The sequence below is a fragment of the Notechis scutatus genome, chromosome 4 (assembly GCF_049901735.1).
Source record: "Notechis scutatus isolate UNSWTSFEM ecotype Mainland chromosome 4, rNotScu1.2, whole genome shotgun sequence".
Lineage (NCBI taxonomy): Eukaryota > Metazoa > Chordata > Lepidosauria > Squamata > Elapidae > Notechis > Notechis scutatus.
Window position 1 is genome coordinate 62,099,684 of NC_142012.1, and position 24,331 is coordinate 62,124,014.

Here is a 24,331-nt window from a genome sequence, read left to right on the forward strand (position 1 = left end):
ATCCTATTCAAATTCCTATTCCTAATCTACTCCTCTCCCTCCCTCCCTCCCTCCCTCCCTCCCTCCCTCCCTCTCTCTCTCTCTCTTATACACATACACACATATGCACAAATACACACACCGGAATTTTAGCAAAGTACTCAGTCTCAAAAGTGAACTTGCCACTTGGAAATGCTTGAAACTAGATGGAGTCAACATGAGACAAATCGCCAGGCCCTAATCCTACTTTCATGCATGTTGAAATGCTATTTAGAGTACGTTAATGTTGTTGCAATATATGGCTAAGATTTATAAAAAAAACAAATACGGATAGTCCTCGGCTTATGACCACAACTGAGCCCAAAATGGAGCCTAAGTAAGGCAGTTGCTAAGTGAATTTTGCCCCATTTTACAACCTTTCTCGCCACCCTTGTTAAGTGAACCAGTGCAATCAGTTGCTAAGTTAGTAGCACGGTTATTAAAGCTCCCGTATTGAGTTTGCTTGTCAGAAGGTCACAAAAGGTGATCCCAAGTCAGTGCAGCTGTCCTAGATATTAACCAATTGCCAAGCATCCAAATGTTGATCACGTGGCCATGGGGATGTTGCAACAGTTGTAAGTGTGAAAAACAGTCATAAATTTTTTTTTTTTTTTTTTAGAGCTTTGGTAACTTTGGAGGGTCACTAAATGAACTGTTGTAAATTGAGGGCTACTGTAATTCATCACAAATCTTAAGATTTATATAAAATAGGAATTGGATTATAATAGCCTTCTACTGCATTAAGTAAACCCTGTTTTTGTTTCTCCATTCTAGGAGGTACAAAGTTTAATAGAAGCCGACTTTGGACAAGACTTCCTAGAATTTCAGGGCCCTGAAGATAAAATGACAAAAGATGATGGCTACTATAGACCAGACAAGTTAACCCAGCATGGAGAAGCCCAGGAACAGAAAACCGAAGGAAAACGAAAACAGGACTATTGGATAAATCTTGAGGCAGGGAAGAAGGAACAAATGGCCGAAACAAAATTCAAAAGCCCTATGGATCACGAAAGACTTCAAGAATTTGAGAGAAGCCAAGGAGAACAAGGAGGGAAGAAACGGAAACTTCAGGAAGAACGACTTTATCAAATGGAGGAGAAAAAAGATCAAGATTATCAGGGAAAAGGGCTAAAAGAAGAAGAAAAACAGGGAAGGACTGGAGAACTGCCTGAAAAATTGCAGGCACCAATCCAAAAAAAAACTCAGGACCTTGAGGAACAAAAACAAAGGGTTGAAGAACAGGCACAACATGAAGTAGAGGCACAAAGGCAGCAGAAAGAGCACAAACCACGTGAAATGGACATGCAATGGCAAAAGGAGAAAAAGAAGAAAAAACAAGAACTAGAGGCACAAAGGCAGCAGGTAGAAGCAAGAAGACAGGGTGAACTGGAGCTCCAAAGACAACAGCAGGAAGAACAAAAGAGACAATGTGAAGTGCAGTTCCAAAGGCAGCAACAGGAAGAAGCAAAGAGACAACTGGAACTGGAGATTCAAAGGCAGCGGGAGACAGAACAAAAGAGACAACATGAACTAGAACTACAAAGACAGCTGGAAGAACAAACGAGACAACGTGAACTAGAACTACAAAGACAGTGGGAGGAAGAACAAAAGAGACAACATGAACTAGATCTACAGAGAAAGAGAGAGGAGGAACAAAAGAGACAACGTGAACTAGAACTACAAAGACAGCGGGAGGAAGAACAAAAGAGACAACATGAACTAGATCTACAGAGAAAGAGAGAGGAGGAACAAAAGAGGCAACGTGAACTAGAACTACAAAGACAGCGGGAGGAAGAACAAAAGAGACAACGTGAACTAGAACTACAAAGACAGCGGGAGGAAGAACAAAAGAGACAACATGAACTAGATCTACAGAGAAAGAGAGAGGAAGAACAAAAGAGACAACGTGAACTAGAACTACAGAGACAGAGAGAGGAGGATCAAAAGAGACAACGTGAACTGGAACTACAAAGACAGCGGGAGGAGGAACAAAAGAGACAACGTGAACTAGAACTACAGAGACAGAGAGAGGAGGAACAAAAGAGACAACGTGAACTAGAACTACAGAGACAGCGGGAGGAGGAACAAAAGAGACAACGTGAACTAGAACTACAGAGACAGAGAGAGGAGGAACAAAAGAGACAACGTGAACTAGAACTACAGAGACAGAGAGAGGAGGAACAAAAGAGACAACGTGAACTAGAACTACAGAGACAGCGGGAGGAGGAACAAAAGAGACAACGTGAACTAGAACTACAGAGACAGAGAGAGGAGGAACAAAAGAGGCAACGTGAACTAGAACTACAAAGACAACAAGAGGAAGAACAAAAGAGACAACGTGAACTAGAACTACAGAGACAGAGGGATGAGGAAGCAAAGAGACAAAGTGAACTGGAGATCCAAAGACAATGGCAGGAAGAACAGAAGCAATGTGAACAGGAGACACAAAGGCAACAGGAGGAAAAGAAGAGACAATATGAACAAGAAGAACAAAGGCATAAAGATTGTACGATACAGAAAGAGCAGAAAGTCAAAGATCCAAAAGAAGAAAAGAGACATCAAGAAATAGAACAGAATGACAATTTGATCCAGCAGGGATGGAAAGATAAAAGGGAAGAACCAGAAAAGCAAAAGGCTGAGAGAGAAAAAATAAGCCATCAGTATTTTGAAAAGCAGAAGATGAAAGAGCTTAAAACAGTTCAAACTGAAAAGCTGTCTGAACTGAACCAACAACTACTTCCGGAGCAAAAAAGAGAAATACGACAGAGAAAGAAAGAACAAGAAAGCAGCAAAAATTTAGATGATAGAAACGAACTGCAAGAGAAGGGAACGGCTATGAAACTGAAGGAACAAGAAGAGCAACAGCAAAATCTGAATGAAAAACAATTTAGTACTAATGAACAAAAGCAGGAAAAATCTGCAAAACTGGTTGGATCAACAGAACATAATAAAACAGCAGAAATAGGGCATGTGTGGGCTGAAAAGGAGATGCAGCAGGAGGAATTTATCCAAAGGACAGAGGAGCTACAATTGGAAAGACACAAAATCCTCTGTTTAGAAGATCAGCTGTCACTGGAAAAGCCAAAAGAAGAGAAGAAATCCCATCAGTTACACATGAATAAGCATCCAGAAGATAAACCTTTGGAAACTGTTGAAAAAGAGCTCCAACGTCAAGACGAACCAGGACAGCAACAGAGAACTCAGCTAGGCAAAGAGCAGAAGGAGGAAGGAAGTCTGAGAGTTCATCAGGCGATGAACGTTGAAGTTGAGGAACAGGAAAGAGTTCTTGGTGAAGAATTACGTTGGCGGGAAGTTGATGCCCGGCAAACAATGTCCAGAGGCTTCACCTTTCAAGTGTCTTCTGGAGAAAAAGAAATTATATTTCCCAAAGTGAATTTAAGTCCAGTTACACCTGTGAAAGAGGATCCACTTCCTTCTGCCACAAAAGAATTTAAAGACCCCCCTAAGTCTAGTCGAGGTCTTCCAACTTCTACATGTGTTCCACATACAGCAATCTTGGTAACTGGAGCACAACTCTGTGGCACTGCAGTAAATCTCAACCAGATAAAAGACACGGCCTGCAAATCTTTGCTTGGTTTAACAGAAGAAAAGAAAGCGATGGAGGCGCCTGAGGCCGAAAACCTCCAGAAGGCTGTTGATGGCAGGCTGCACAGCACTAAAGTGAAGCATGTTCAAGATTCCGTGGACAACCAAGCCATCCTGGATGAATGGGCTTCAATTCGTTCAAAAATCTTAAAAGGTGCGGAAAATGATAAATTCAGTGAAAAAGACAGTGGAAGTCTTAATAGGCATAGCGATGATTGGACAGCTAAAGATCGAAGTCCTTCCCATGGTAACTTACGAAAGACTTTGTCTGCAAATGCAAAGTTTTCTATAACTCCCGCATGGCAGAAGTTTTCAGAAATGTCCAAAACCAATGCAACTGCAGAGAATAAAACTGTTCCTGAAGCAGAGAGTGCAGCAATGCAGCCGAGTCCGTCCGCTCTGCATTCAGACAATGAGGCCGTCCAAATAGAGTCCCTGGCTGGGACAAAGAATGTAGGAACGTCACCTGGGAAAATCAGAGGGCGACAGGAAGTAGCAGGGAATACGGAGGGATGTAAGTTTGCCAAAGATCTCCCATCTTTTCTTGTTCCAAGTCTCCCATGTTCTCCAAATAAAGAACTCTCCCCATCCGAAACTCCGTCAGCCACGGAAACCCAACCCAACAACGTTGGCTCAAAAAAATTGGACCGAGCTTCCCCAGGTGGAGAAGAAAATGTCTCCCCGTTTGGAGTGAAGTTAAGGAGGACCAATTACTCTTTGCGTTTTCACTATGACCAGCAAGCAGAGCAGAAGAAGAAGAAACGATATAGTGCAGGAGATAGTTTTGACGGCTTGCCAACTCCACTTACCCCAGACAATGAACAAGATGCAAAACCTTTATTTTTAAAAGATGTCAAATCTCTGAGTCAAGACAGGAAAGATGCAAGGCTTAATTCTGATAACACCACATTAACTATTATTAGTCGCAGTTACACCATAGTTGCACCTATATCTTCTCCTACTGGACCTATGTCTGCACCTGGTCAAGAAAAATCTGCTTCTAAATCATCTCTACCACCAAAACCTGCACTGGCTCCGAAGCCCATCAGCCAAACACCACCTACATCTCCTCTCACAAAACCCCGTAGATCTCACTTCACTGAGCCCATCGGGAAAAGGGTATCTAAAATGGAACCTGACATCAGCTGGAGAAAAAGTGAAGGTAAAGGGAGTCCTCAGCCCTCCCAAACACCCGGTGAAAGCAAGAATGAGGAGGAAGAATCGAGAGAGAAGAAATCGTTTTTTCCATCCATCACCATGCCTTGGAGAGAGAAAGTGGAGAAAAAGCCAGAGCCATTGAAAAAAGGTAAATAAAAGGCAACTCTTAAGCACAACTTCCTCATGAAAAAGCTACCTTTGATTAGGAAGGTTAATAGGGAAGGTGGACAAAGTAACATTAAATTAAAAATTAAGAAGACATTCATCCTCAGTCAATGGATTTGGTGCCAGTCTCTTTAAGATGCTTCTAGACCGGTAATGACAACCCTTTTTGTTATGGTGTGCTGAAAGCGTGTACACAATAGCGCGCATGCATGCTCCAGCACCCACAATGCAATGCGCCCCACCCCCCCTTACCTCCACTGCACATGAACATGCATCCCAGCTGAGTTTTGGTCCATTTGAGGCCGTTTTCGCCCTCCTGGGGGCTCAAGGGAAGCCTCTGCAGCCTTGGGAGGCCCAAAAACGGGCCCGTTTTGGCACTTCCGGTATTTCCGGAAGGCCTGTTTTTCAGCCTCCCAAGGCTGCAGAGTCTTCCCTCGAACCTCCGGGAGGGCAAAAAAGGTCTCAAATGGGCTGAAAATCAGTTGGGATGTGTGCGCATGCGCAGTGTAGGTAAGTTTGGCTGGGGCTCGCGTGCCCACACAAATGGCTCCGCGTGCCACCTGTAGCACGGCATGCCATAGATTCGCCATCACAGCTCTGTAGACACTCTTCTTTTCCTACATACAAAAGCTGAAGTTTGTACAGGTGCTCGAGGTTAGCATATGAACTGGAAGTAGACCTATAGCACTAGCAATAGCACTTAGACTTATATACCGCTTCACAGTGCTTTTACAGCCCTCTCTAAGCAGTTTTACAGAGTCAGCCTATTGCCCCCAACGATCTGGGTCCTCATTTTACGCATCTCAGAAGGTTGGAAGGCTGAGTCAACCTTGAGTCGGTCAGAATCGAACTGCCAAACTGCTGGCAGCTGCAAGTCCGCAGGAGTAGTTTGCAGTACTGAATTCTAACCACTGTGCTACTATACCTGACTAACTTGCAGTTGACCTGATGACAGCAGTCTTTCCTGAATACTGAAAATACTGTGGTACTCACATCATTTTAAATACAGACTGAGGCGCCCTTTTTTTTTTTTTTTTTTGTAAATTTTATTTGAGTTTTCACAAAGAGAAAAAAAATACAGATAAAACATCTTTTTTGAAAGTAGCATAATCCCGGGTTACATTTCTTCGTACAGACACAAATTCAGGTTCATGCTCATTTTTATATTCTATTCCATATCTTATTACTATTTTACATTTTCTGCATAGCTTCTCCCCTCTTTTAATTTTATCAATTTTATTTTAATTATCTCATCTCAATTCAAATCATTATATTTATATTTTTTGTCTGTCCTGTTTCAATTATCTATTATCTTCTCTCATTAAACTAAATTTCTCCTGTAGTTACTGATTGGACACCTTTATATCTTTTAAGTTTATCCATTTAACTCTTATTTAGGCTTCAACATATACCGTATTTGCCGGCGTATAAGACGACTGGGCGTATAAGACGAGCCCCCAACATTTCCACTCAAAATATAGTTTTTGTTATATACTCGCCGTATAAGACGACCCCCCACTTGGAGGCATGTTTTTCAGGGCAAAAAGTCATCTCATACGCCAGCAAATATGGTTAAGTTGTAACACTTGGGGTATTCTGGATATAATTCTTGATTGACACCCCACCCCTTTCCCCCAAACTTACAAAGCCACCAAAATGCTTTAGAGAGGCAGCTTCGCCTTTCTCAGGGTGGCACTCAATTCCTCTCCCTTTCTTTGTGACAGCCCCCGTGCGTGCCATCGGGACTCCAAGAGTGGGGATGGACAGCTGCCAACTCCCCCTCTCTCTCCCTCTCTCTCTCTCTGTGTGTGTGTGGTGTGGAGGGTAATTCCGGCTATCTCTGGCCTCCGCCGGTTTTAAAGTCGCTTGGCCGGTTCCCAAGTCACAAGCGCGCTGGCCGGGAGACGCGGCGCCGGGTGGCAGCTCGGTGCCGGGAGGCGGATCTTTCTCTTAAGCGGGGAGGGGAGGAGGGGACAAGAGGAGGGACGGGACGGGACAGGGGCGGGAGGAGGTCCCACCGCCCACCGGACCCTTTTCTTCCCAAGGGGACCCTGGAAAGCAGCTCGGGAGCCCAGCGGGGTCCCATCAGGAACTTCCAGAGGACCCCCCCGCCCCAAGCACAGCGCTCCCGGTCTTTCAAAGAGGGAGGGAGAAGCGGGAGGAGCAAATTGCCGCCCCCCCGCCCGCTGCCCAGAAGGAGGGGTGCCACAGTCCACCCCACCACCTTCTCCCCCCACTCCCGGGCCATTACGGCTGGGGCTAGCTGGGCGAAGCGGTCCCGCCAGAGATCCTCCCGCTCCACCCCCACCCCACCTCCAGATTGGCCTCCGCAAGCGCCCGAGCTGGGCGGAGGGTGGGGGTGGGTGGGGGAGGAGGAGGAAGAGAGACTCCGGCTGGGCTTGAAGGGGCTTGCAAGCTGCGGAGCTCCGCCCCGTCGCTCTTGCACCGAGTGACAACGATTTACCGGCCTATAAGACGACCCCCCACTTGGAGGCATGTTTTCAGGGCAAAAAGTCGTCTTATACGCCGGCAAATACGGTACCCTAAAGTTATAACATTCAATATAATACATAACTTCCATTCGGATTCTGCTTGGTACATTCTTAAAATACACACTATATTCTTAAAAAAAAGAAAAAATTATAAATGTATTTAATTAAAACAACACATTCCATTCCAATTCAATTCTTTCATTAATATTAATATTCATTAAAGTCTTAACTTCTTTAACATTACTTTTCAATTAAATATCATACTTCTATGGGAACAATTATAAGCTTTCCATAATTAATTCCCCCCTCTTCACTTATATTTTATAAAACATTAACTAATTAAAATGTTCCCGTTCCTTCCTAATTCAATTTTCTCATTTATTTTATTTCATTTATTTTATTAACAAACATTTCACTAAATTACACTAACTATTTTATCCCTCATTTTAATCATACATTGTTTCCAATTTTCTAAAGTTATTTATATTACTAATATAACAATACAATCTTATGTACCTTTACAGAATCCCTTTTTCAGTTAGATTTTCACCCATTATCTCTAAATAGGTCCTGTTTCTCTATATCTTGCTCCAGTCCTTTGTAACTTCTTTTCCTTTCCTTCTTCCCTCGCTTTTTCTCTCTCCCCTTTTTACCCCTTGTCTCTCTACCTCTATTTCTCTCTTCTGTATTCCCCTTTTCTGTTGCTTTCCAGTATTATACTTATTTTTTGAATTATTTTTCTTTTCTTTGGTTGTTTTTTTTAAGTCTTAAATTCTCCATTCTCTTTCCCCGCTTTCCTTTTTCTTCCCCACATAAAATTACTTGTTGATTAAAGATGGCTTCTTCTTTGTCCCAGTCTTCTTGTTTTGCAGTCTTGTTGTTTCTCATAGTTCCAAATCTCCATTTCTAAGAATTGAAAAACGAAGCCAAAAGAACCCTTCCCTTCTTGTGCATCTTCTTTGTACTTTTTAAGTTCCATTTTCAATTCATCCAGAAGTGGTGCCATTGTATAAATTTTTAAACAACCACCCGATTAACTTTAGTCATTCAAATGTAATAACCAAGAATCCAAAGATCACCAAATAATCCAAATACACGCAAGCTGTTTCTTTTTGCTCTTTTTTTTCACTTTCTCTTCCTGGGGTTACTGTTTAGTTACAAAGTTTCAGTTAAAATGTATCTTTTAGAAGTCTTGTTGAAGTTTTACTGTAGATTCTTTTTAATTCCAGGCAGTCTCCTCCCTCTTCCAGATCCTGCCCTTATTCTTTTTCTCTCCCTTCCTGCTTATGAGAAAAAAAAATTTAGTGTCCAGAAATCTTTATTATCCCTTTGACATTTTGTTTTATTTTCAGCTTAATTGCCTATTGATGTCAAAGTGGATTTTTTGGATTTCTTATTTAAGTCTCTTAGTTGTCAGTATAGGGAAGGAGAGAGAAGAAAAAAAAAACCAAACCTTTCCCTTTTCACTTTCCTTCGCTGCTTCCGACTCTTCTTTGGGAGCGATGTTATTTTTTTGTAAGTTTAAATTCCAGGGTACCTTAGTTGTTGCTTTTACAATTTAACCCGGTCAGCCAAAACTTTCACTTCTTATCTTCCTCCTGCACATTATTTTCCGGTCGAGTTCTTCTTTGTGGTGGCCATTTCTGACCACCGCTGCAACCGCCTTCGGGAAAAGGAGTAATGGCCAGCTGAGGAGGAGAGATGCGGCTCTCCTCGACCCTGCTGGTGGTCTCCCCCCTCTTCACCACCTCTACGGGGTGGCTTAGCCCCGAAACCAGCCGGCTCGGGGCGCTCCAGGGGCAAGCCCAGACCGAAACCGCGCACGATCACGGATTTCTGTCTGTCACCGAAGAGACTTCAAACCGGAAGCCCCGAGGCACCCTTTTCAACCAAAATGGAACAATTCGCTGTGGCCAACTTGCTGCGGCCATCTTGCCATGGCCATCTCACGGCAGCCATCTTGCTGCAGCCAACTCACTGCAGGACAACTAGCAATGGCCAACTTGCTGAGGGACAGTTCTACATGGGACCACTCAACATGATAAATATTATCTGCCACTGTTTCATTGTCATTATTTCCATTGACAAAATTGGAATAATGTAGAAGAAACAGTGATGGATAATATTTATTGAGTTATTTTGTGGATCCCATGGCAAGTTGTCCCATGGTGAGTTGTCCTAAATCCCTTTTTAATAGGTAGGTGTCAAAAAATGTTTACATGTAGGCAGTTTGATACCACTGTGATGTCTATCAATCAACTCTTAGAGATCAGGAGAAATCACAAACCAAAATATGGATCAAACATGAATAAAATTGGATGCCTCTGAAAAGTGGAGGATACATAAAGTCAGGGGTGGGATTCTACCAGTTTGCACCTATTCTCTAGAACTGGTTGTTAATGTTCTAAGCAGTTCAGAGACCCGGTTGTTAGAAGAAATTACTGGCCTAATCCTGTAAGGAAGGCAGGAAGGAAACATTCTGGTGTTGCTTACAGAAACTGCCTCTCTGTTAACCCTTATTACATTCTTGGCAGGACTAGACTTCCTGTCTCAGGAACTTGTCTGGAGTTTTTCCCCCCTCCTTTGCTGGTACTTTGCTTGTGTGGAGTGACCATTCAAAGTTACAATGGCACTGCAAAAAGGGACTTATGAGCATTATTCACACTTACGACTGTAGCATCCCCACAGTCATGAGAGGCCAGGCGAGGAGATGCGTGCCTCGGTGTGAGTGATATTGAGTTGGCCACGCCCAGCCAATAACATGACCAACAAGCCACGTCCACCAACTTAGCCACGCCCACAGAACAGGTTGTTAAAAAATTTGAATCCCACCCCTGCACAAAGTCCACCTGTACCCATCTGTGATGCCATAGAGTTTTATTTAGTCTTGAAAAAAAATACCCAAGAAAAGTGGCAGATACTTAAAATAAGCCATGATTTTTTCGGAAGAATCAAGTCATTTTTATATGGTACATATATGCAGAGCTGCTGCATGGGGCAAATCTTTCCTCTTAACTTATCTGCCTTTATCCCTTTCTTTATATACAACAGCTTGTTTCTCTGAGAAAAGTCCTTGCTAGCGGAACTATTCTGATACTACACATTGTATTGCTTCTTCCTGCAACAGAGTGTAAGACTTTTCTGCAGATATTCTGCAATTAGATGTCTATATTCCAAGTTCTATGTGCCACCTGCAAGCTTAAAAATTTGCTCAGATAACCCAAAATAGCATGTCAAATGTATCCCAAATTAAACACCCACACTTTCTAGAAATAGATAGAAGTGTTGGAATTCACAGATGCTTACAGTTAAAACCCATTCTGACATTTTTAGGGAAGCCAAAGTTGGACTTGAGGGAGGTGCAAAGCTTGTTAATAAAGCTTTGAGAAAGTTGGCAACACTGACGTATTTTCCAGATGTTTTCCAGAAGTGTATTAAGTTCCCACCAAAAATATGGGATTTTGAAGTGCTCTTATTGGTGCCCCCACCTAACAAATATTTTCAGTTGAGGGAGAAACACTGTGCTGTAAGAAAGGATCTCTTTTCTGCCTTTTTTTAACGAAAAAAACAATGCATCATTTCATGGCCTAGAGCAGTGGTGGCTAACCTTTTTGGGCTCCTGTGCCAAAAATTGTGTGTGCTCTGGCGCTCACATGCCACCACCCAGAAGGCAATGCACGTTTCCCCCCCAAGCCCCCTGCGCATGCGTGTGCAATCCCCCCGCCACCCCTTACCTGCACAGCTGATTTTCAGCTGGTTTGAGGCCTTTTTCGTCCTCCCAGAGGCTTGAAAAATGACGAAACGGGCCTATTTGGCCTGCAGAGGCTTTTTTCAAGCCTCTGGGAGGCGGAAATAGGCCTCAAACCAGCTGAAAATCAGCCGTGAGGCACACGCATGCACCGTGAGGTAAGTTTGCCTGCGGCTTGCGTGCCGGCACAAATGGCTGTACGTGCCACCTGTGGCACGTGTGTCATAGGTTCGCCATCACGGGCCTAGAGAAAGATAATGAATTTTAGAACTTAGCAGGAAAGGAAATGTTTCATGAAAGACACAGGGCATACTATGGGAGCAAATGTTTCTAGCAGGTTTGTTTTATAGTTTGAGAACAATATGCTAGAAGGATATAAGCCTATACAGACTTTGAAAACAGACCATTTTAAAGTTGTCTAAACCACAGGCCATTTTTTTAAAAAAACAACAACTGAGAAATGGGCACACTTTTAAAAATATTAAAACCTATCGATCGCACATAGGCAGAATGAAATAAATTAGACACATGTAGAACATCCAAGGGGAGACGACCATCAAAAATGTCTGAAAATATATAGGTGCAGTGGCTTCTTTGAGGTGAATTTGTAACAGCAGCTGAGCTGGGAGAAGTTTCAAGCAAGAGATTGCACACCACAGATATAAGGTCTCTTGGATGTCTTCCTCTGGACCTCTTCTATTTCTATCAGCACCTGTTCTGTTCTAGGCTTCTCCAACAGCACAAAGCCGAGTCCTTGTCCCAATAAACCCCTTTTATTTGATTTACAATGAATTTCTTCTCCAACAAAGTCCTGGCCAACAGTCTTTCAAGATAGTTCCCAATTACAGACTTTTATCAGGCTTGGAGAGGAGCCAGGGTGATATTTATTTATTTGATTTGTCTCCTGCAAACATCACTCCCCTTTCACTCCTCTTTATTCCCTCTGGGAGGGGCCATTCACCATCCACCTGAGCCTTTACTCCCGAGTCGACCCTTGTTCCTTAACTAAATCCCTTCTTCTGGCAACTCTACGCATGCACACACTGGGAACAGGCTCCAGCTGTTCTTCTGCCTCACTGATCTCTGACTCTGAAGGCAGCTGATAACTGTCGGACAGCCCTGACCGCATCTCTGCCTCCGACGCAGAGCCCTCGTCAGAGCCTTCCCCAGATTCTAGGACTGGCCCATGTTCTTCCCCAACCTCCTCACTGTCTGAATCTACTGCCAGTTCCACTGGCCCCTGCCGGGCCACGACAGCACCAACATCGTAACCATGGACTATTCTTGTGCTCTGTTCCTTTATTCCAGAAAGGCCAGTTCTTCAGAGCAGGCATTCCATCGACGGTTCAAAAGTGATGGAGAAAGGGGAAACCGTGCAGCCTCTGTGGATCACTTTGGCATTGCAAAAACAGAAGGGCTTTCGGGAGCAGCAAGCAACCCGCGAGGAAAGGAGGCAAGCCAGAGAAGCCAAGCAGGCTGAGAAATTGGCTAAAGAAAACGTAAGCCTCTCAACACAGAAAAAAAAAGGGGTGGTGGTGGAAGAGTATATTGTTTGGGGCACCTGGTATCTTCTGCTAGAAGGGCCAATGAATCTGGTCAGGAGAAACAGAAGCACTGTTAATTTTTTATTATAACAAAAGAGGTGTACAGCTAAGGCCCTTTTATGACTTGTGAACTTCAATTCCCAGAATACCGGAGCCAGGTGTTTTGAATTGAATTGAAGTCCACAGGTCATAAAAGAGCCATAATTCCCCACCCCCTGTAATAAATGACTACACTCAAGTAAAGCTCTGAGTCTAGAAACAGGAAAAGCTAACAATTCTACTTTGGGAAGAAGATGGCTTAGATCAGGGGTGTCAAACTCAAGGCCTGTGGCTCGCATCCGGCCTGCAGGGTGCTTAGAGCTGGCCTGCAGGACCGGCCTGGAAATAGAAAAGGACCAGCCAATGGTATGTGATGACCTGGGGTGTGGCACAAAGGCAACAAAGTCAGATAAGCAATAAGAGTCCCTTTATTATCTCCAGCTTTGCCCCCAGTGTCCGGGTTACTTTGTGGCTGGAGAAAAACTCTCCCAGGAACAGCCTTTGACTGCAGAAAATTAAGTCCAAAACATGGTCAACTAAAACTGTAACTTAAAGTCCAAACAAGCTAAACTGAAGTAATCAGTTTGGCAGGGCAGGAGCAAGAATTTCAGACTTGAAGACACGGCAAAACTCACACAGTTGGGAAGATGCCAGATAAGCAAAGACAACACAGGATGAAGTCAAGTTTGCTCCCAGCACCCTGCCGCATGCAGCCTGCCTTTCTTATCAACTGTTTTTTCCATCTGTGGCTAATGAAGAGAATCAGGGCCCTTTCCTCCCCCGTAAGCCATGCAACACACATTGCTCTCTTCTTCGTTCCTCCCTGCGTGCCCTATGGATGAAGAGGGGGTGGGCCTGGTTCTTGGTTCTTCCTCTGAACTCCCTCTCCCTTGTTCTACCTCTCCCCTGCTCTGCCCAGCCTGACTTTGCCCACACTCCCACTCCCTGCCAGCTGTCCCGCTTCCTCCTCGGATTCAGACTCTGACAGGGGTATGACACAGTGCCTCTGCTAGCAAAAACGGGGCACGGGGGGGGGCATCCGTGGTCCCCTGCACCGCATTTTGGCCGTCAGGGTGCTGCTGGAGGCATCCATTCTGCTTGCCGTCCATCCTGTCTCCCCTGTCCCCTCGCCCCGGCTGGCCCACAGAGGACAGCTACAATGCTGATCTGGCCCTCCAAGAAATCCAGTTTGACACCCCTGGCTTAGACAGATGGGGAGGCAACCCTCTTCATCTCACCTTTACCTCTTTAAAATGGTTGCCACCTGCTGCCAAACCTTCTAGGCTCACTGCAGCTTACAGTGCAAATGGAAAGAGCTTCCGCAATCTAACAAAAAAAAAAAAGCAAAGGAACAACATAACAAAAATAAAAACACATTCCTTGTAATACTAAAGATAGAAGATCAAAGTCAAAACCATTGCACTGTACTTCAAAGCCTGTTCAGCTGCGAAGCCAAGGAAACGGCCTTGGGTGAGATATTCTGCAACGGAAACAAAACGTTCAGAAGCAGGCCTTGAACTTCTGGGGAAAGGAGAAAGGAGGAGGAAGATACTCCGACTGGCTCCCTTTGATTGTCTGGGGAGGGAGAGAGAAGGGGGGGCAGGGGGAACCAAGATTCTGTTATTGTCTATTTTCTGATCTGGAAAACCTCATGGAGCTGACAATTGATGCAGAACCTGACAGATATTTTAGATGCAATTTACTTCTAGCGATTAATGTCAGTCAGCAAGCAAATTGCAAATGGGAGCAAATGCACTTTATCTGTGGCCTTCAAAGGGCATCATTATTATTATTAATAATTTATTCCATTGATTGGCTTTATGAAATGAATATATTGATAAAGATGTTCCATAGGAAGAACAAGATGCCCATACACACACATTGCACATAAACATTCTCGGTATTTTAAATGGGTGCCACTTGAGCTATAGCACCTGGAAGGCTGCAGGCATTTACAAATGCTTTCTAACTAGTCCTTATATATAACAACAACTGAATGAAAAACTGCTGGTGACCTTCTACCACTGCACCATAGAGAGTATCTTAACTTACTGCACCTCTGTATGGTTTGCCAATTGCACAATGGCAGATAGGAAAGCACTCCAGAGGGTTAACATCATTGCCCAGAGGATCTTTGGTTGCCCTCTCCCCTCTTTGGAAGAGCTTCATAGCTCCTGCTGCCTTAAGAAAGTTCAAAACATTTTTAAAGATCCATCTCATCCTGGGCACCCTTTTTTTGAACTATTACCATCTGGCAGACAGTACAGAATAATAAAACAAGGACAAATAGGCTGAAAAACAGCTTCTATCCCAGGGCAGTAGCTCTGTTGAATTCTACTGTATAGTGCAGTGTTGGTGTGGTGTCGGGGGTTTTCAATTCAATGTGTGGAGTGTGAAGGATGTGTGTGTTTGTGTTTATTTTCATGGTCATGATGTGCACTGAAGATGGTGTTTGATTTTGTTGTACGAGGTGCAATGACAATAAAGTAAAGTAAACAAAACTTTGTCCATACTTCGTACTCTTGAAGTCAACATATATGAGTGTGCACTATAAACATGTTAATATTTAGCACATTTTTATCCTGTGGCTTTTTTTTATATTAGGCCAGCATAAACAACCAGGCAGATAATAAAAGCAATAATGTGAGCAGGTCAAATGTACTGCAAAAATCCACTGGTCCAGAAGAGGAGAAAAAAACGGAGACGGCTATGTCGAGATTTGAACGTAGAGAACAGCTCAAAAAATCGAATACCCTGCCTTCATCCGTCACAGGTATGATTTACATTTTGGGTCGCAATTGTGATTGCAATTTTATTTTTTTTATTATTTTATCAAGTTTTTTATTTTATTCTACATATACACATCAGTACATAAACAGTGTGGCACCTAAGCATCATGCATTTTGGTGCAAACAAAAACAACAACACTCATCATATTTCTTACCTTCATCAAACTTATATAATTCTAATGTTAATATGTTCTGTCTCAAGCCCTTTTCCAACAAATCAAACACAATCCAAAGGGTACAGAAAACTTTTAATGCTTCTGCAAAATAATTAGCTGTGATAAGCACAAGCCTTGCAAAACTGTGCGAGACTGCCAAAAGATAACAGACAAGAAATAATTTGCAAAATAAAAATCTTCAAATACAACCTCAGGATACTGGAATGTCCACGAGGCTGGAGCTTCAAAAGGTCTTTGCCTTCTGCAAAGTACATTCCTTTCACAGCTGCCTTTTATCTTCTTGAAGGAGGGGCCATTACCTTGCAGCCTTACTCCCGAGTCGCCCATGCTGCTGCAGCTTCTCTTTCCTGCGAGCAATCCTGAGCGCATGCACACTTGGCACAGGCTCCTTGGGAACCTCATCATCGCTGCTGCCAGCCCCCACAATCTCTGAAGGCAGCAGTCCACTCCCTAATGGTCCTGGCCCCTCCTCTGAGTCCTCACTCTCCTCAGCCATCTGCACCTGCTGCCGGCTAACCACAACACACTGACCCAAAGGTGATTTCTTTCATGTTCTTGTTTTGCTTGAAGACGTTTCACTTCTCGTTCAAGAACATCCTCCGTTCTGACTGAATGGGGGAGAAGGGAAGGATTCCTGTTCTTTGCAGTCCTCTGGTCATTAGCACTCTCTCTGAGAGTCGTCGAAGCTCCATGGAGGTTTGTCTATATGCCCTCAGAGTCACCTGAACCCTGAAAGCAATATTTTTTTTCTGGAAACCCATTCATACTCCTGCACGATTCGAAGTTTTCATTCCAAAGTGCATAGCTAAATTTAGGGGTGGGCTGCTGGAGGTTCGCAGGGGGAGCCCCTAGCTAAGATTCTGCGCAGTTTGGAGAACCCCCAATTCCCACTCTGGGCTGGCCCCGCCCTCCCCAAGCCCCTCCCCTCCCCGGAGTCCCCACGTGGCTCATTTTGGATGCGAGGTAAGTGCAGGGCGCACACGGAGGCTTGGGGAGGGCAAAAAACGGGCCTCCCGGAAGTTCGGGAAGGCTGAAAATGGACCCGTTTCCAGCTTCCAGAGAGCCTCCGGAGCCCGGGGAGGCCATTTTCCTCCTCCCAGAGGCTCAACGAAAGCCTCTAGAGCCCGGGGGGGGGCATTTTTGCAGGAGTGCAGGAGGCTGACTAGGCCAGCCCACCATGGCCATGCCCACCCAGGAACCAGGCAGAGAACCCGTGGCTAAAATTTTTGAAGCCCACCCCTGGCTAAATGTCTATGGAGATTTTCAATCACCCAGGTCAGATTGGAAGCCAATTCCAAAAGTCCAAACGTGCTTTTCTCAATGGATAAGGATAGCCTGGATAGATGCTTAAGATGGTTAAGCAATGATAAGCTATGATAGTAAGCAATTGATGTGGCAATATAATAAATAGGTTGTCCCATGAAGCTTATTGAAGCCATGGTCTCTAGATTTCCTAATTATGGCTTCTTTTACATAGTTCTTAAATGCTGCCATTCAGGCTTAAAAGCTGATTCATTGATTTTAAAAAAAACAACAACCAGCAGTAGCTTTGGATGATAAAGGCAAGAAGGAGTGAACTAATTTTTATTTCATGGAGAGGCAGCACACAAAGGGAGGTGTCCACAAAATTGTATGCACATCGTGTAATTTATTGCTGCTCTGCTAGTAACATAAAATAACATTAAATGATGGAGCTCATTCACCCAAAAGAGCCATAATCCTCTGAATAAATTATTGTTGTGGAGGATATAAATTAAGCACCATAATCTATCCTTAGTCTATAAACTTCTCTTTCGAAAGGCAATCTTCTAAATATCAAATTCAAAAATACTTTGGATTGCATCCAGAGAAAGGCAGTAGCTGGCCAGTAGTTAAGATCCTCTACGTACAATTTGGTACTAGGCCTGAAATAGTCTCCCTGATTTTATTTACTTCTCTCCAGATCAGATGAATGGTTGGTTCAGATGAATTGTAGGTTGTCCTCAACTTATGACCACAACTCAGCCCAAAATTTCTGTTGCTAAGTGAAATAGACGTTAAGTAAGTTTTGAGACACTGGAGTTGTTAAGTTAGTAACATGGTCTGTTAAATGAATCTGGCTTCCCCATTTACTTTGCGTGTCAAAAAGGTCACCAAAAAATGATCACATGACCCCAGGACACGGCAACGGTCATAAATATGAGTCAGTTGCCAAGCATCTGAATTTTGATCACGTGCCCATGGTTGCTAAGTGTGAAAAATGGTTATAAGTCACTTTTTTTTTTCGGTGCTGTTGTCACTTCGAATGGTCATGAAACGAATTCCCTGGGAAAGGAAAGAGGAATTCTATATTCTGTGCAATCATGAATCAATCTGCGCCTGGAGCCTCTGATTTTGACAAGAATTCAGGGTGATACCAGAGGTGGGCATTCAACAGGTTCTGACCAGTTCTGGAGGACCAGTAGTGGAAATTTTGAGTAGTTTGCAGAACTGGCAAATCCCACCTCTGACTGGCCCCGCCCCCATCTCTTCTCTGCCTCCCGAGTCCCAGCTGATTGGCTGGGTCTTCTTTTGTTGCCCTACACAGGAGAACGGAGCTGGAAAGCAGGTTAGTTGGGTGGGGAGGGGATGGAGATTTTGCAGTATCCTTCCCCTGCCACGCCCACCAAGCCACACCCACAGAACCAGAAGTTTAAAAAATTGGAATCCCACCACTGGGTGATACCTCTTTAATCAATGAATAGATTTAGTGCCTGTTGCCATTAAAGTGGGAAGAATCTTGAATGCAATTTTTCCGAGGCTCCTGTGGGTAGAGAAAACATGAGCCTAGCCTCAATCCTATTCTTCACTCATCTCCACCATCGTGGCCACAAATACAAAACGGGGATAATGTCATGATGTCACTGCATTCGTTTTAATCCTTTCTTTAATCTGGATTTATCCGACTATCTCTATGGATGCTATGAAATTCACTCATTAGAACACAGCAATGCATTCTTCCTCTTCCTCCCTCCTTCCTTGAACGCTAACTTCATTTTAAATGAAAGGCAACCTCTTGGTGGAAAATTGACTGCTGTTTTGCCCAAGCAGTAAAAGACTCCATTATTAATAATATTAGCCAGCAAATTCTTTAAAAAAATCATCTATTTGCTTCTTTCCTTTCTATTAATCCTTGGTGAAATTATAAAGGAACGAGCTAATTTTCAGCTTTGTGTTATCACATGCCATAAAAGGACACACGAGAAACAAATATTGATTTCTATGCAGGCGAGTATTTTTAATAGGTGTTCTGGTTGCCAGTTGCTTTAAGAGGCAGTCTTGTGCCATATCCCAAAACCAAGAATGTGTTATAGATAGGCAGACCTTGCAGCTTGGGAAATCTGCCCATCTCTGACTCATTTTTGGTTTTGGGGGTATTTGCTGGCTTTCCAACAAACTTTATTTTTCTTTCTTTGCCAAGTAATATGTGGCCTTCAAGAAGTAAGGTCCATGTTTAGGCTACTGTGTGGAAACCTATCCCTGTCGCCCAACAGAGAGAGAGAGAGAAGGAGAAGCAAGGAAGATCAAAAAAGCAGTAATAGTTTTTTAAAAATCCAGCAAAAATACCACTTAAGTTGCTTCTGCCTTTCAAGGTTCTAAGAATCTGTTATCAGCGTGGGAAGGAGAGCTGCGCTTCAGATAATTTTTATTATTCTGCAGAGCACCTGTGCTTCTGTCTACTGGGTGATGCAAAACAACTCCCAAAGGCAGATTTTTATGATCCTTGTTCTCCGCTTCTTTGCTCCCCCTAATGAAATGCCCAGGGCTCTGCTCCAGGGAAGGCAGGCGGTAACCTAACAGATTTCTGCAACGGTGCAGTTAACAGTTTCCCCTTTTCCTCGTTCTCTCTCTCACAGTGGAGATCACCGATTCCCTTTCGTCGTCGCCTTTGGCTAAAGAAGTCACCAAGAGATTCTCTACGCCGGATGCTAACCCCGTCTCAACCGAACCTGCTTGGCTGGCCTTAGCCAAGAGAAAAGCGAAAGCTTGGAGCGACTGTCCTCAGATCATCAAGTAAATAGATCTAGCTTTGGTGTTTTACTCTGGTTGGAGAGCCCTTTCCTTTTTTAAAAAATTCGTATTCTCACATTGGCAAATGCTCCTGAATAACATTTTAAGGGCAAACTCCGACCGACAAGAGACATTGAACTGTTGATCAATGTTCAAGCAGGTATTTTGAGTTTCAGGCCACTTTAAAGAATCACTGCTTCAGTGTTGTTGAACGTCAGCTTCCCGTATAAACCTATTATTTTACTTGGGACGTTTTTTACAAATGCCACTCAGGTACAGGAATAAGAAAGATCTGCTTCTGCCATAGTTACGAGATAACTTTGAATGATTTGCTTCTGATCTGGCAAGGATGACTCCAGAAAATAATGAAATAGAATTTGGGAATAATGAAAGCACCATATTTTTTTTTTATTCTAAAGAGATTTTCCTGAGGTTTTTAGTTTTGAACATTAGTCACACTTCTCAAATGTATTTAATGATTCACTAATTAACACACTCAAGTTATGTTACACCGAAGATTTCCTTCTTGTATTTATTTCTCTAAATGATTCTCCAAGCCATCAACAGCCTGCATGCAAATTGCATTATTATATTTTCATTTCCCTCGTACCCTGAAATATATTCATGCAACAATTATATTTTTACTTATTTACTTATATATCTCTGCATAGACTCAAGATATCTTGTCTCTCCTCTATTTTATCCTCACGCCCCTGTACAATAAGAACATACTGCATAGTATGTAGCTCAGTTGTATTTGGAGAGAACTGTATCATGATTTTCAGTCTTGTTATAAAAGGTAGACTAGAAAACAGAAAAACAAAACAAAAACATACCCCAGCACTAACAACAAAAAAGAGAAAAATTGGTGTACAAACAAAGAGAAAAAATATAGTTTAAAAAAAAAAAAGGATTTTCCAGTCTCAAATCTATTGCTCCTGTTGTGCAAGAAATAATTTTATGCAATATCTTTAAGTGACCGAAAGCAAAATTATCCCCAGATATACCTGCAAGGTGTGGTTAAAAAATATGTCCAGGTTGCAGCTACAATTGTTACTCATAAACAATGAGTGGAGCTTCAGTGACACCATCTTGGCTTTTTCACCATATTAGTCATATTATCTAAAGGAGGCTAATCCAACCATCTTCAGTTTATCTTTTAGATGTGTTGAGTCTCAACATCTGGAGAGCAGCAGCCAATAGAGTTGGAAAATCTAGCCCCTTTACCCTTCATGTATGTTGGGGATCTTCATTCTGTTCACCAAACTTCATTAGCAGTTTCTTCTTCCACATCTGTGCCATGCTACTGCATGCATATTACCTTTGCAAACTATGAGCAGAGTGTTTCTGTTAATGATATTAGGTGAAAGTGTAGCTATTGTGTTAATAGATATTACTTTTTGTCCTGGAATTAGATCTGATTCAAGATGATGGAATTGGTTTAACGAGGGAAACTGAATTGGGACTGCCAAATTCCAGCCAGCAGGACAGCAACAAAGACATCTCTCCTAAATCTTTGCTGTTTTATAGATTTGCAGCTGAGCTACGAAAGCCTTTGATTTGAAAAGCTAATCGTAAGGAAAATGTGATCTATTTACCCCTGAGTATTGCTGCCCTTTTAAAATTGGTATTCCTAAATTATCAGTCAGTTATATTTTCTAGTTAGACATGTAAATATGCAAAAATAATGTTGTGTTGTACTAAACATCAGATTGCTGGATATAAAAAATGGTTGAAACAAAATTTGAATGCAGAATTTCTGTTTCTCTTCATTGTAACATCAGTTTAGAATGAAATCACTTTTAAGACAGAGAAGTGCAGCCTACCATTCATTACATTCTCATTCGAAAATCCCACCTCAAAAACAACGAAAATCAGCCCCCCCCACACTATGCACCTGGAATCAGGAAAAACCCTAATTCAAGGAGCAGCGCAAAAATTGCAATTTTGGTCCAAGACAACCAAACAGATGCAGTTACGGAATAAGCATAAAAGCGCCGGAGAAAATGTTTGCTGTGTTTAGGGAGAAGGGCAAAGATGCTAAGTTTGATAGCTGAGCAACTGTCCCAAAGAAAGTTAATTCTTGTAGCCATTGTCACTTCGGTCTTTTAAGTGAATTCAGGACATAAACCTCCTTCAAGACTCAATCTTAAATGAGATCAGGAATGCCTATTAGAAATACAGCTGAAAGGATGAAGTTAGGATGTCCTAGTGACTCAGTAGGTAGAGCCAAGGTGGGGGTTTGAAGAGTGAAAAATGACTTTTTTGCCACTCTCATAAAGAGTGAAGTGTTCATCATTTAAATTAATTCTTATTCACCCTTATAGCAACTAAACAATCTTCTTCAGTTCAAGAACAGTTTGCATTTCTTCTGGATTTCAGACTTCTTCTGGTGGGTGAATTCTGGCTCACCCACAATTTACTGATTTCATTATCGTAGATAATGCAATCTTCGACGAGGTGATCCCAGGAACAGCTTCTTCCGAATGTGTTACAAACAACATATAGGAGAAACAGATGCAAATTTGGTAAAGTTCTGTTGTGACTAAGGTTAACACAATTTCCTACCCCGAAGGTGGCCTGCATTTACAAGCATTTTAATGTGCATAGACTGGTGTCAACATGCTCTTGCAAAAAAATCATCATCATCATCATCATAATTGTGTATAACTCTCAAATTTCCTTCAACTCAATTACACTTCTAGATTGGGAAAACAGACTTGGAGAAAAAGAGGAACGGGAAGTGGGGAAATTGGTGAGGTAGACAGAGCCAAGCGCAACAAAACAAGGTAATTTTGCAGGGAAGTGGGTATCATTTTGCATGAGAAATATGGGGAAACAAAACTCCCCAAATAACTCTAGAGATGGTTAATGCAGAGCTTATAGTCTTGTAAATAGTTCTATAGCAGTCTTTTCAAGCATGAGGATTCACAGTGAATGAAAACTATATATACAGTCCAGGGAAGCAGGGCAAGAGTCAAGGGGCCATAGGAACTTTTGCTGCTCTGTTCTCCCAATTTTACTCTGGTCTTTCAGGACCAGCCACCATCCCAACATATTCATTATCAACATTTATAGCCCTTAATTATCCTTCAGCGTTCAAAGACTCCTGGACAGCGATGGAGCAATTCTTTCCCTAACATTCTCTACCTAACAGGTGGGGCGAGACAGCAGGTGAATTGCATTCGCTGCCGCTCCGCACGTACAGACACATTCCTGCAGGCCGAAAGTTGGCCCGCCGTGCAACGGAGTTTTGTATTAACGGTCTCGATTTCTGCGTCAGTAATTGGATCAAAGCTGGGCTACATGAAATATTTTGTTTGTAAACGTTTCTAGAAGCCTGTTTTAAAATAACATTGTCATTTCATATAAAGTCAACTTGAACTTTTGCACTAAATACCAATGAAGTGTTACTTTGCTTAAGCCTTTCTTAATAAACAAATAAACCTGGAATAACTTCCAACACTTTAAAACTGATCAAACCTCTTTGCACAATTGTGGTCTCAATTTTATTTTATTTTTTTTGTAACATACACTTTGGTCCTTACCCAGAGACAGTTAATCATATCCAAGCCTTGTTGGCATTAATGGAGCTTATATCAGCCGCGACTGAATTATCCTATCCACTAACAGGTATTGGGGCATAACTTTTTCTAGATAAAGGCAAACTATGACTTGAGGTTATGAATGATTAGCCTCAATTGTTCATACAGTGGTGTATAAAATTACAAACATGTATAATTGTGGATTTTGTTTTGTGTACTTTTTTAATTTTTTCAAATGTTTTAAAGTGCAATTGTTTCTTACACTAATATCATTTTAATTCCAATTAAACTATAATAAGATGAACGTTTGGTAGGTTTATTTATTCAGAATCTTTTTTGTTAAATGTGTCTGGTTATCTTAAAACAAGAGCCTGAATTAATATATGAATAGAACTGTTTTTAGAATATTATACAACCAGGGCGAAATTAACAATGACTAAGGGTTATTATGTTAGTAGAATTTCTATTTTCAGCTTTTGATCATCACAATTTTAATGTAAATGGTCCATCACTGAAAGCTTGTTCTATATAAATAAAAATAGCTGTGTTTCTATAGAAAATACTTTTTATTTACTTACTGATTCATTTTTTAAAAAATCATAAAGGTGGGAAAGACTTAAGTAAACTTTTAGGAAAGCCATTGATAATTAGTGGTGAGAGAAAACACACTTATTGCAACTATATGTGGCGTTATTAAGCACCCTTTAAAAGGTAGTCCTCGACTTACAACAATTCATTGATTGATCGTTCAAAGTTGCAATGGCATGAAAAAAAGTGATTTATGACCGTTTTTACAATTGTGACCACTGCAGCGTCCCCAATGGTCATGTGATCAAAATTCAGATCCTTGGCAACTGACTCATATTTATGACGGCTGCTGGCTTTTGCAACCGGCAAAGTCAGTGGGGAAACCAGATTCACTTAACAACCATGTTATTAACTTAACAACCTCAGGGATTCTCTTTAACAAGTGTGGCAAGAAAGGTGGTAAAATGGAACAAAATTCACTTTAAAAATGTTTC

General features: G+C 42.3%; 1 protein-coding gene across 2 annotated transcripts in view; it reads left to right on the forward strand.

Moving 5' to 3' along the window:
• CRACD (capping protein inhibiting regulator of actin dynamics) overlaps positions 1-23,613 on the forward strand; it is a 169,191-nt gene extending 145,578 nt beyond the window's left edge. Inside the window, exons 8-12 of one of the 2 annotated variants that reach the window (XM_026676554.2) lie at positions 793-4,930; positions 12,496-12,686; positions 15,375-15,543; positions 19,611-19,767; positions 21,180-23,613. In XM_026676554.2, the coding sequence (XP_026532339.2) occupies positions 793-4,930; positions 12,496-12,686; positions 15,375-15,543; positions 19,611-19,767; positions 21,180-21,195 (4,671 nt within the window). In that variant the 3' untranslated portion in view covers positions 21,196-23,613. Of the gene's footprint in view, positions 1-792; positions 4,931-12,495; positions 12,687-15,374; positions 15,544-19,610 lie in introns of both variants that reach the window. The other variant, XM_087963598.1, reaches the window with a different exon arrangement.
• The last annotated feature ends 718 nt before the right edge of the window (positions 23,614-24,331 follow it).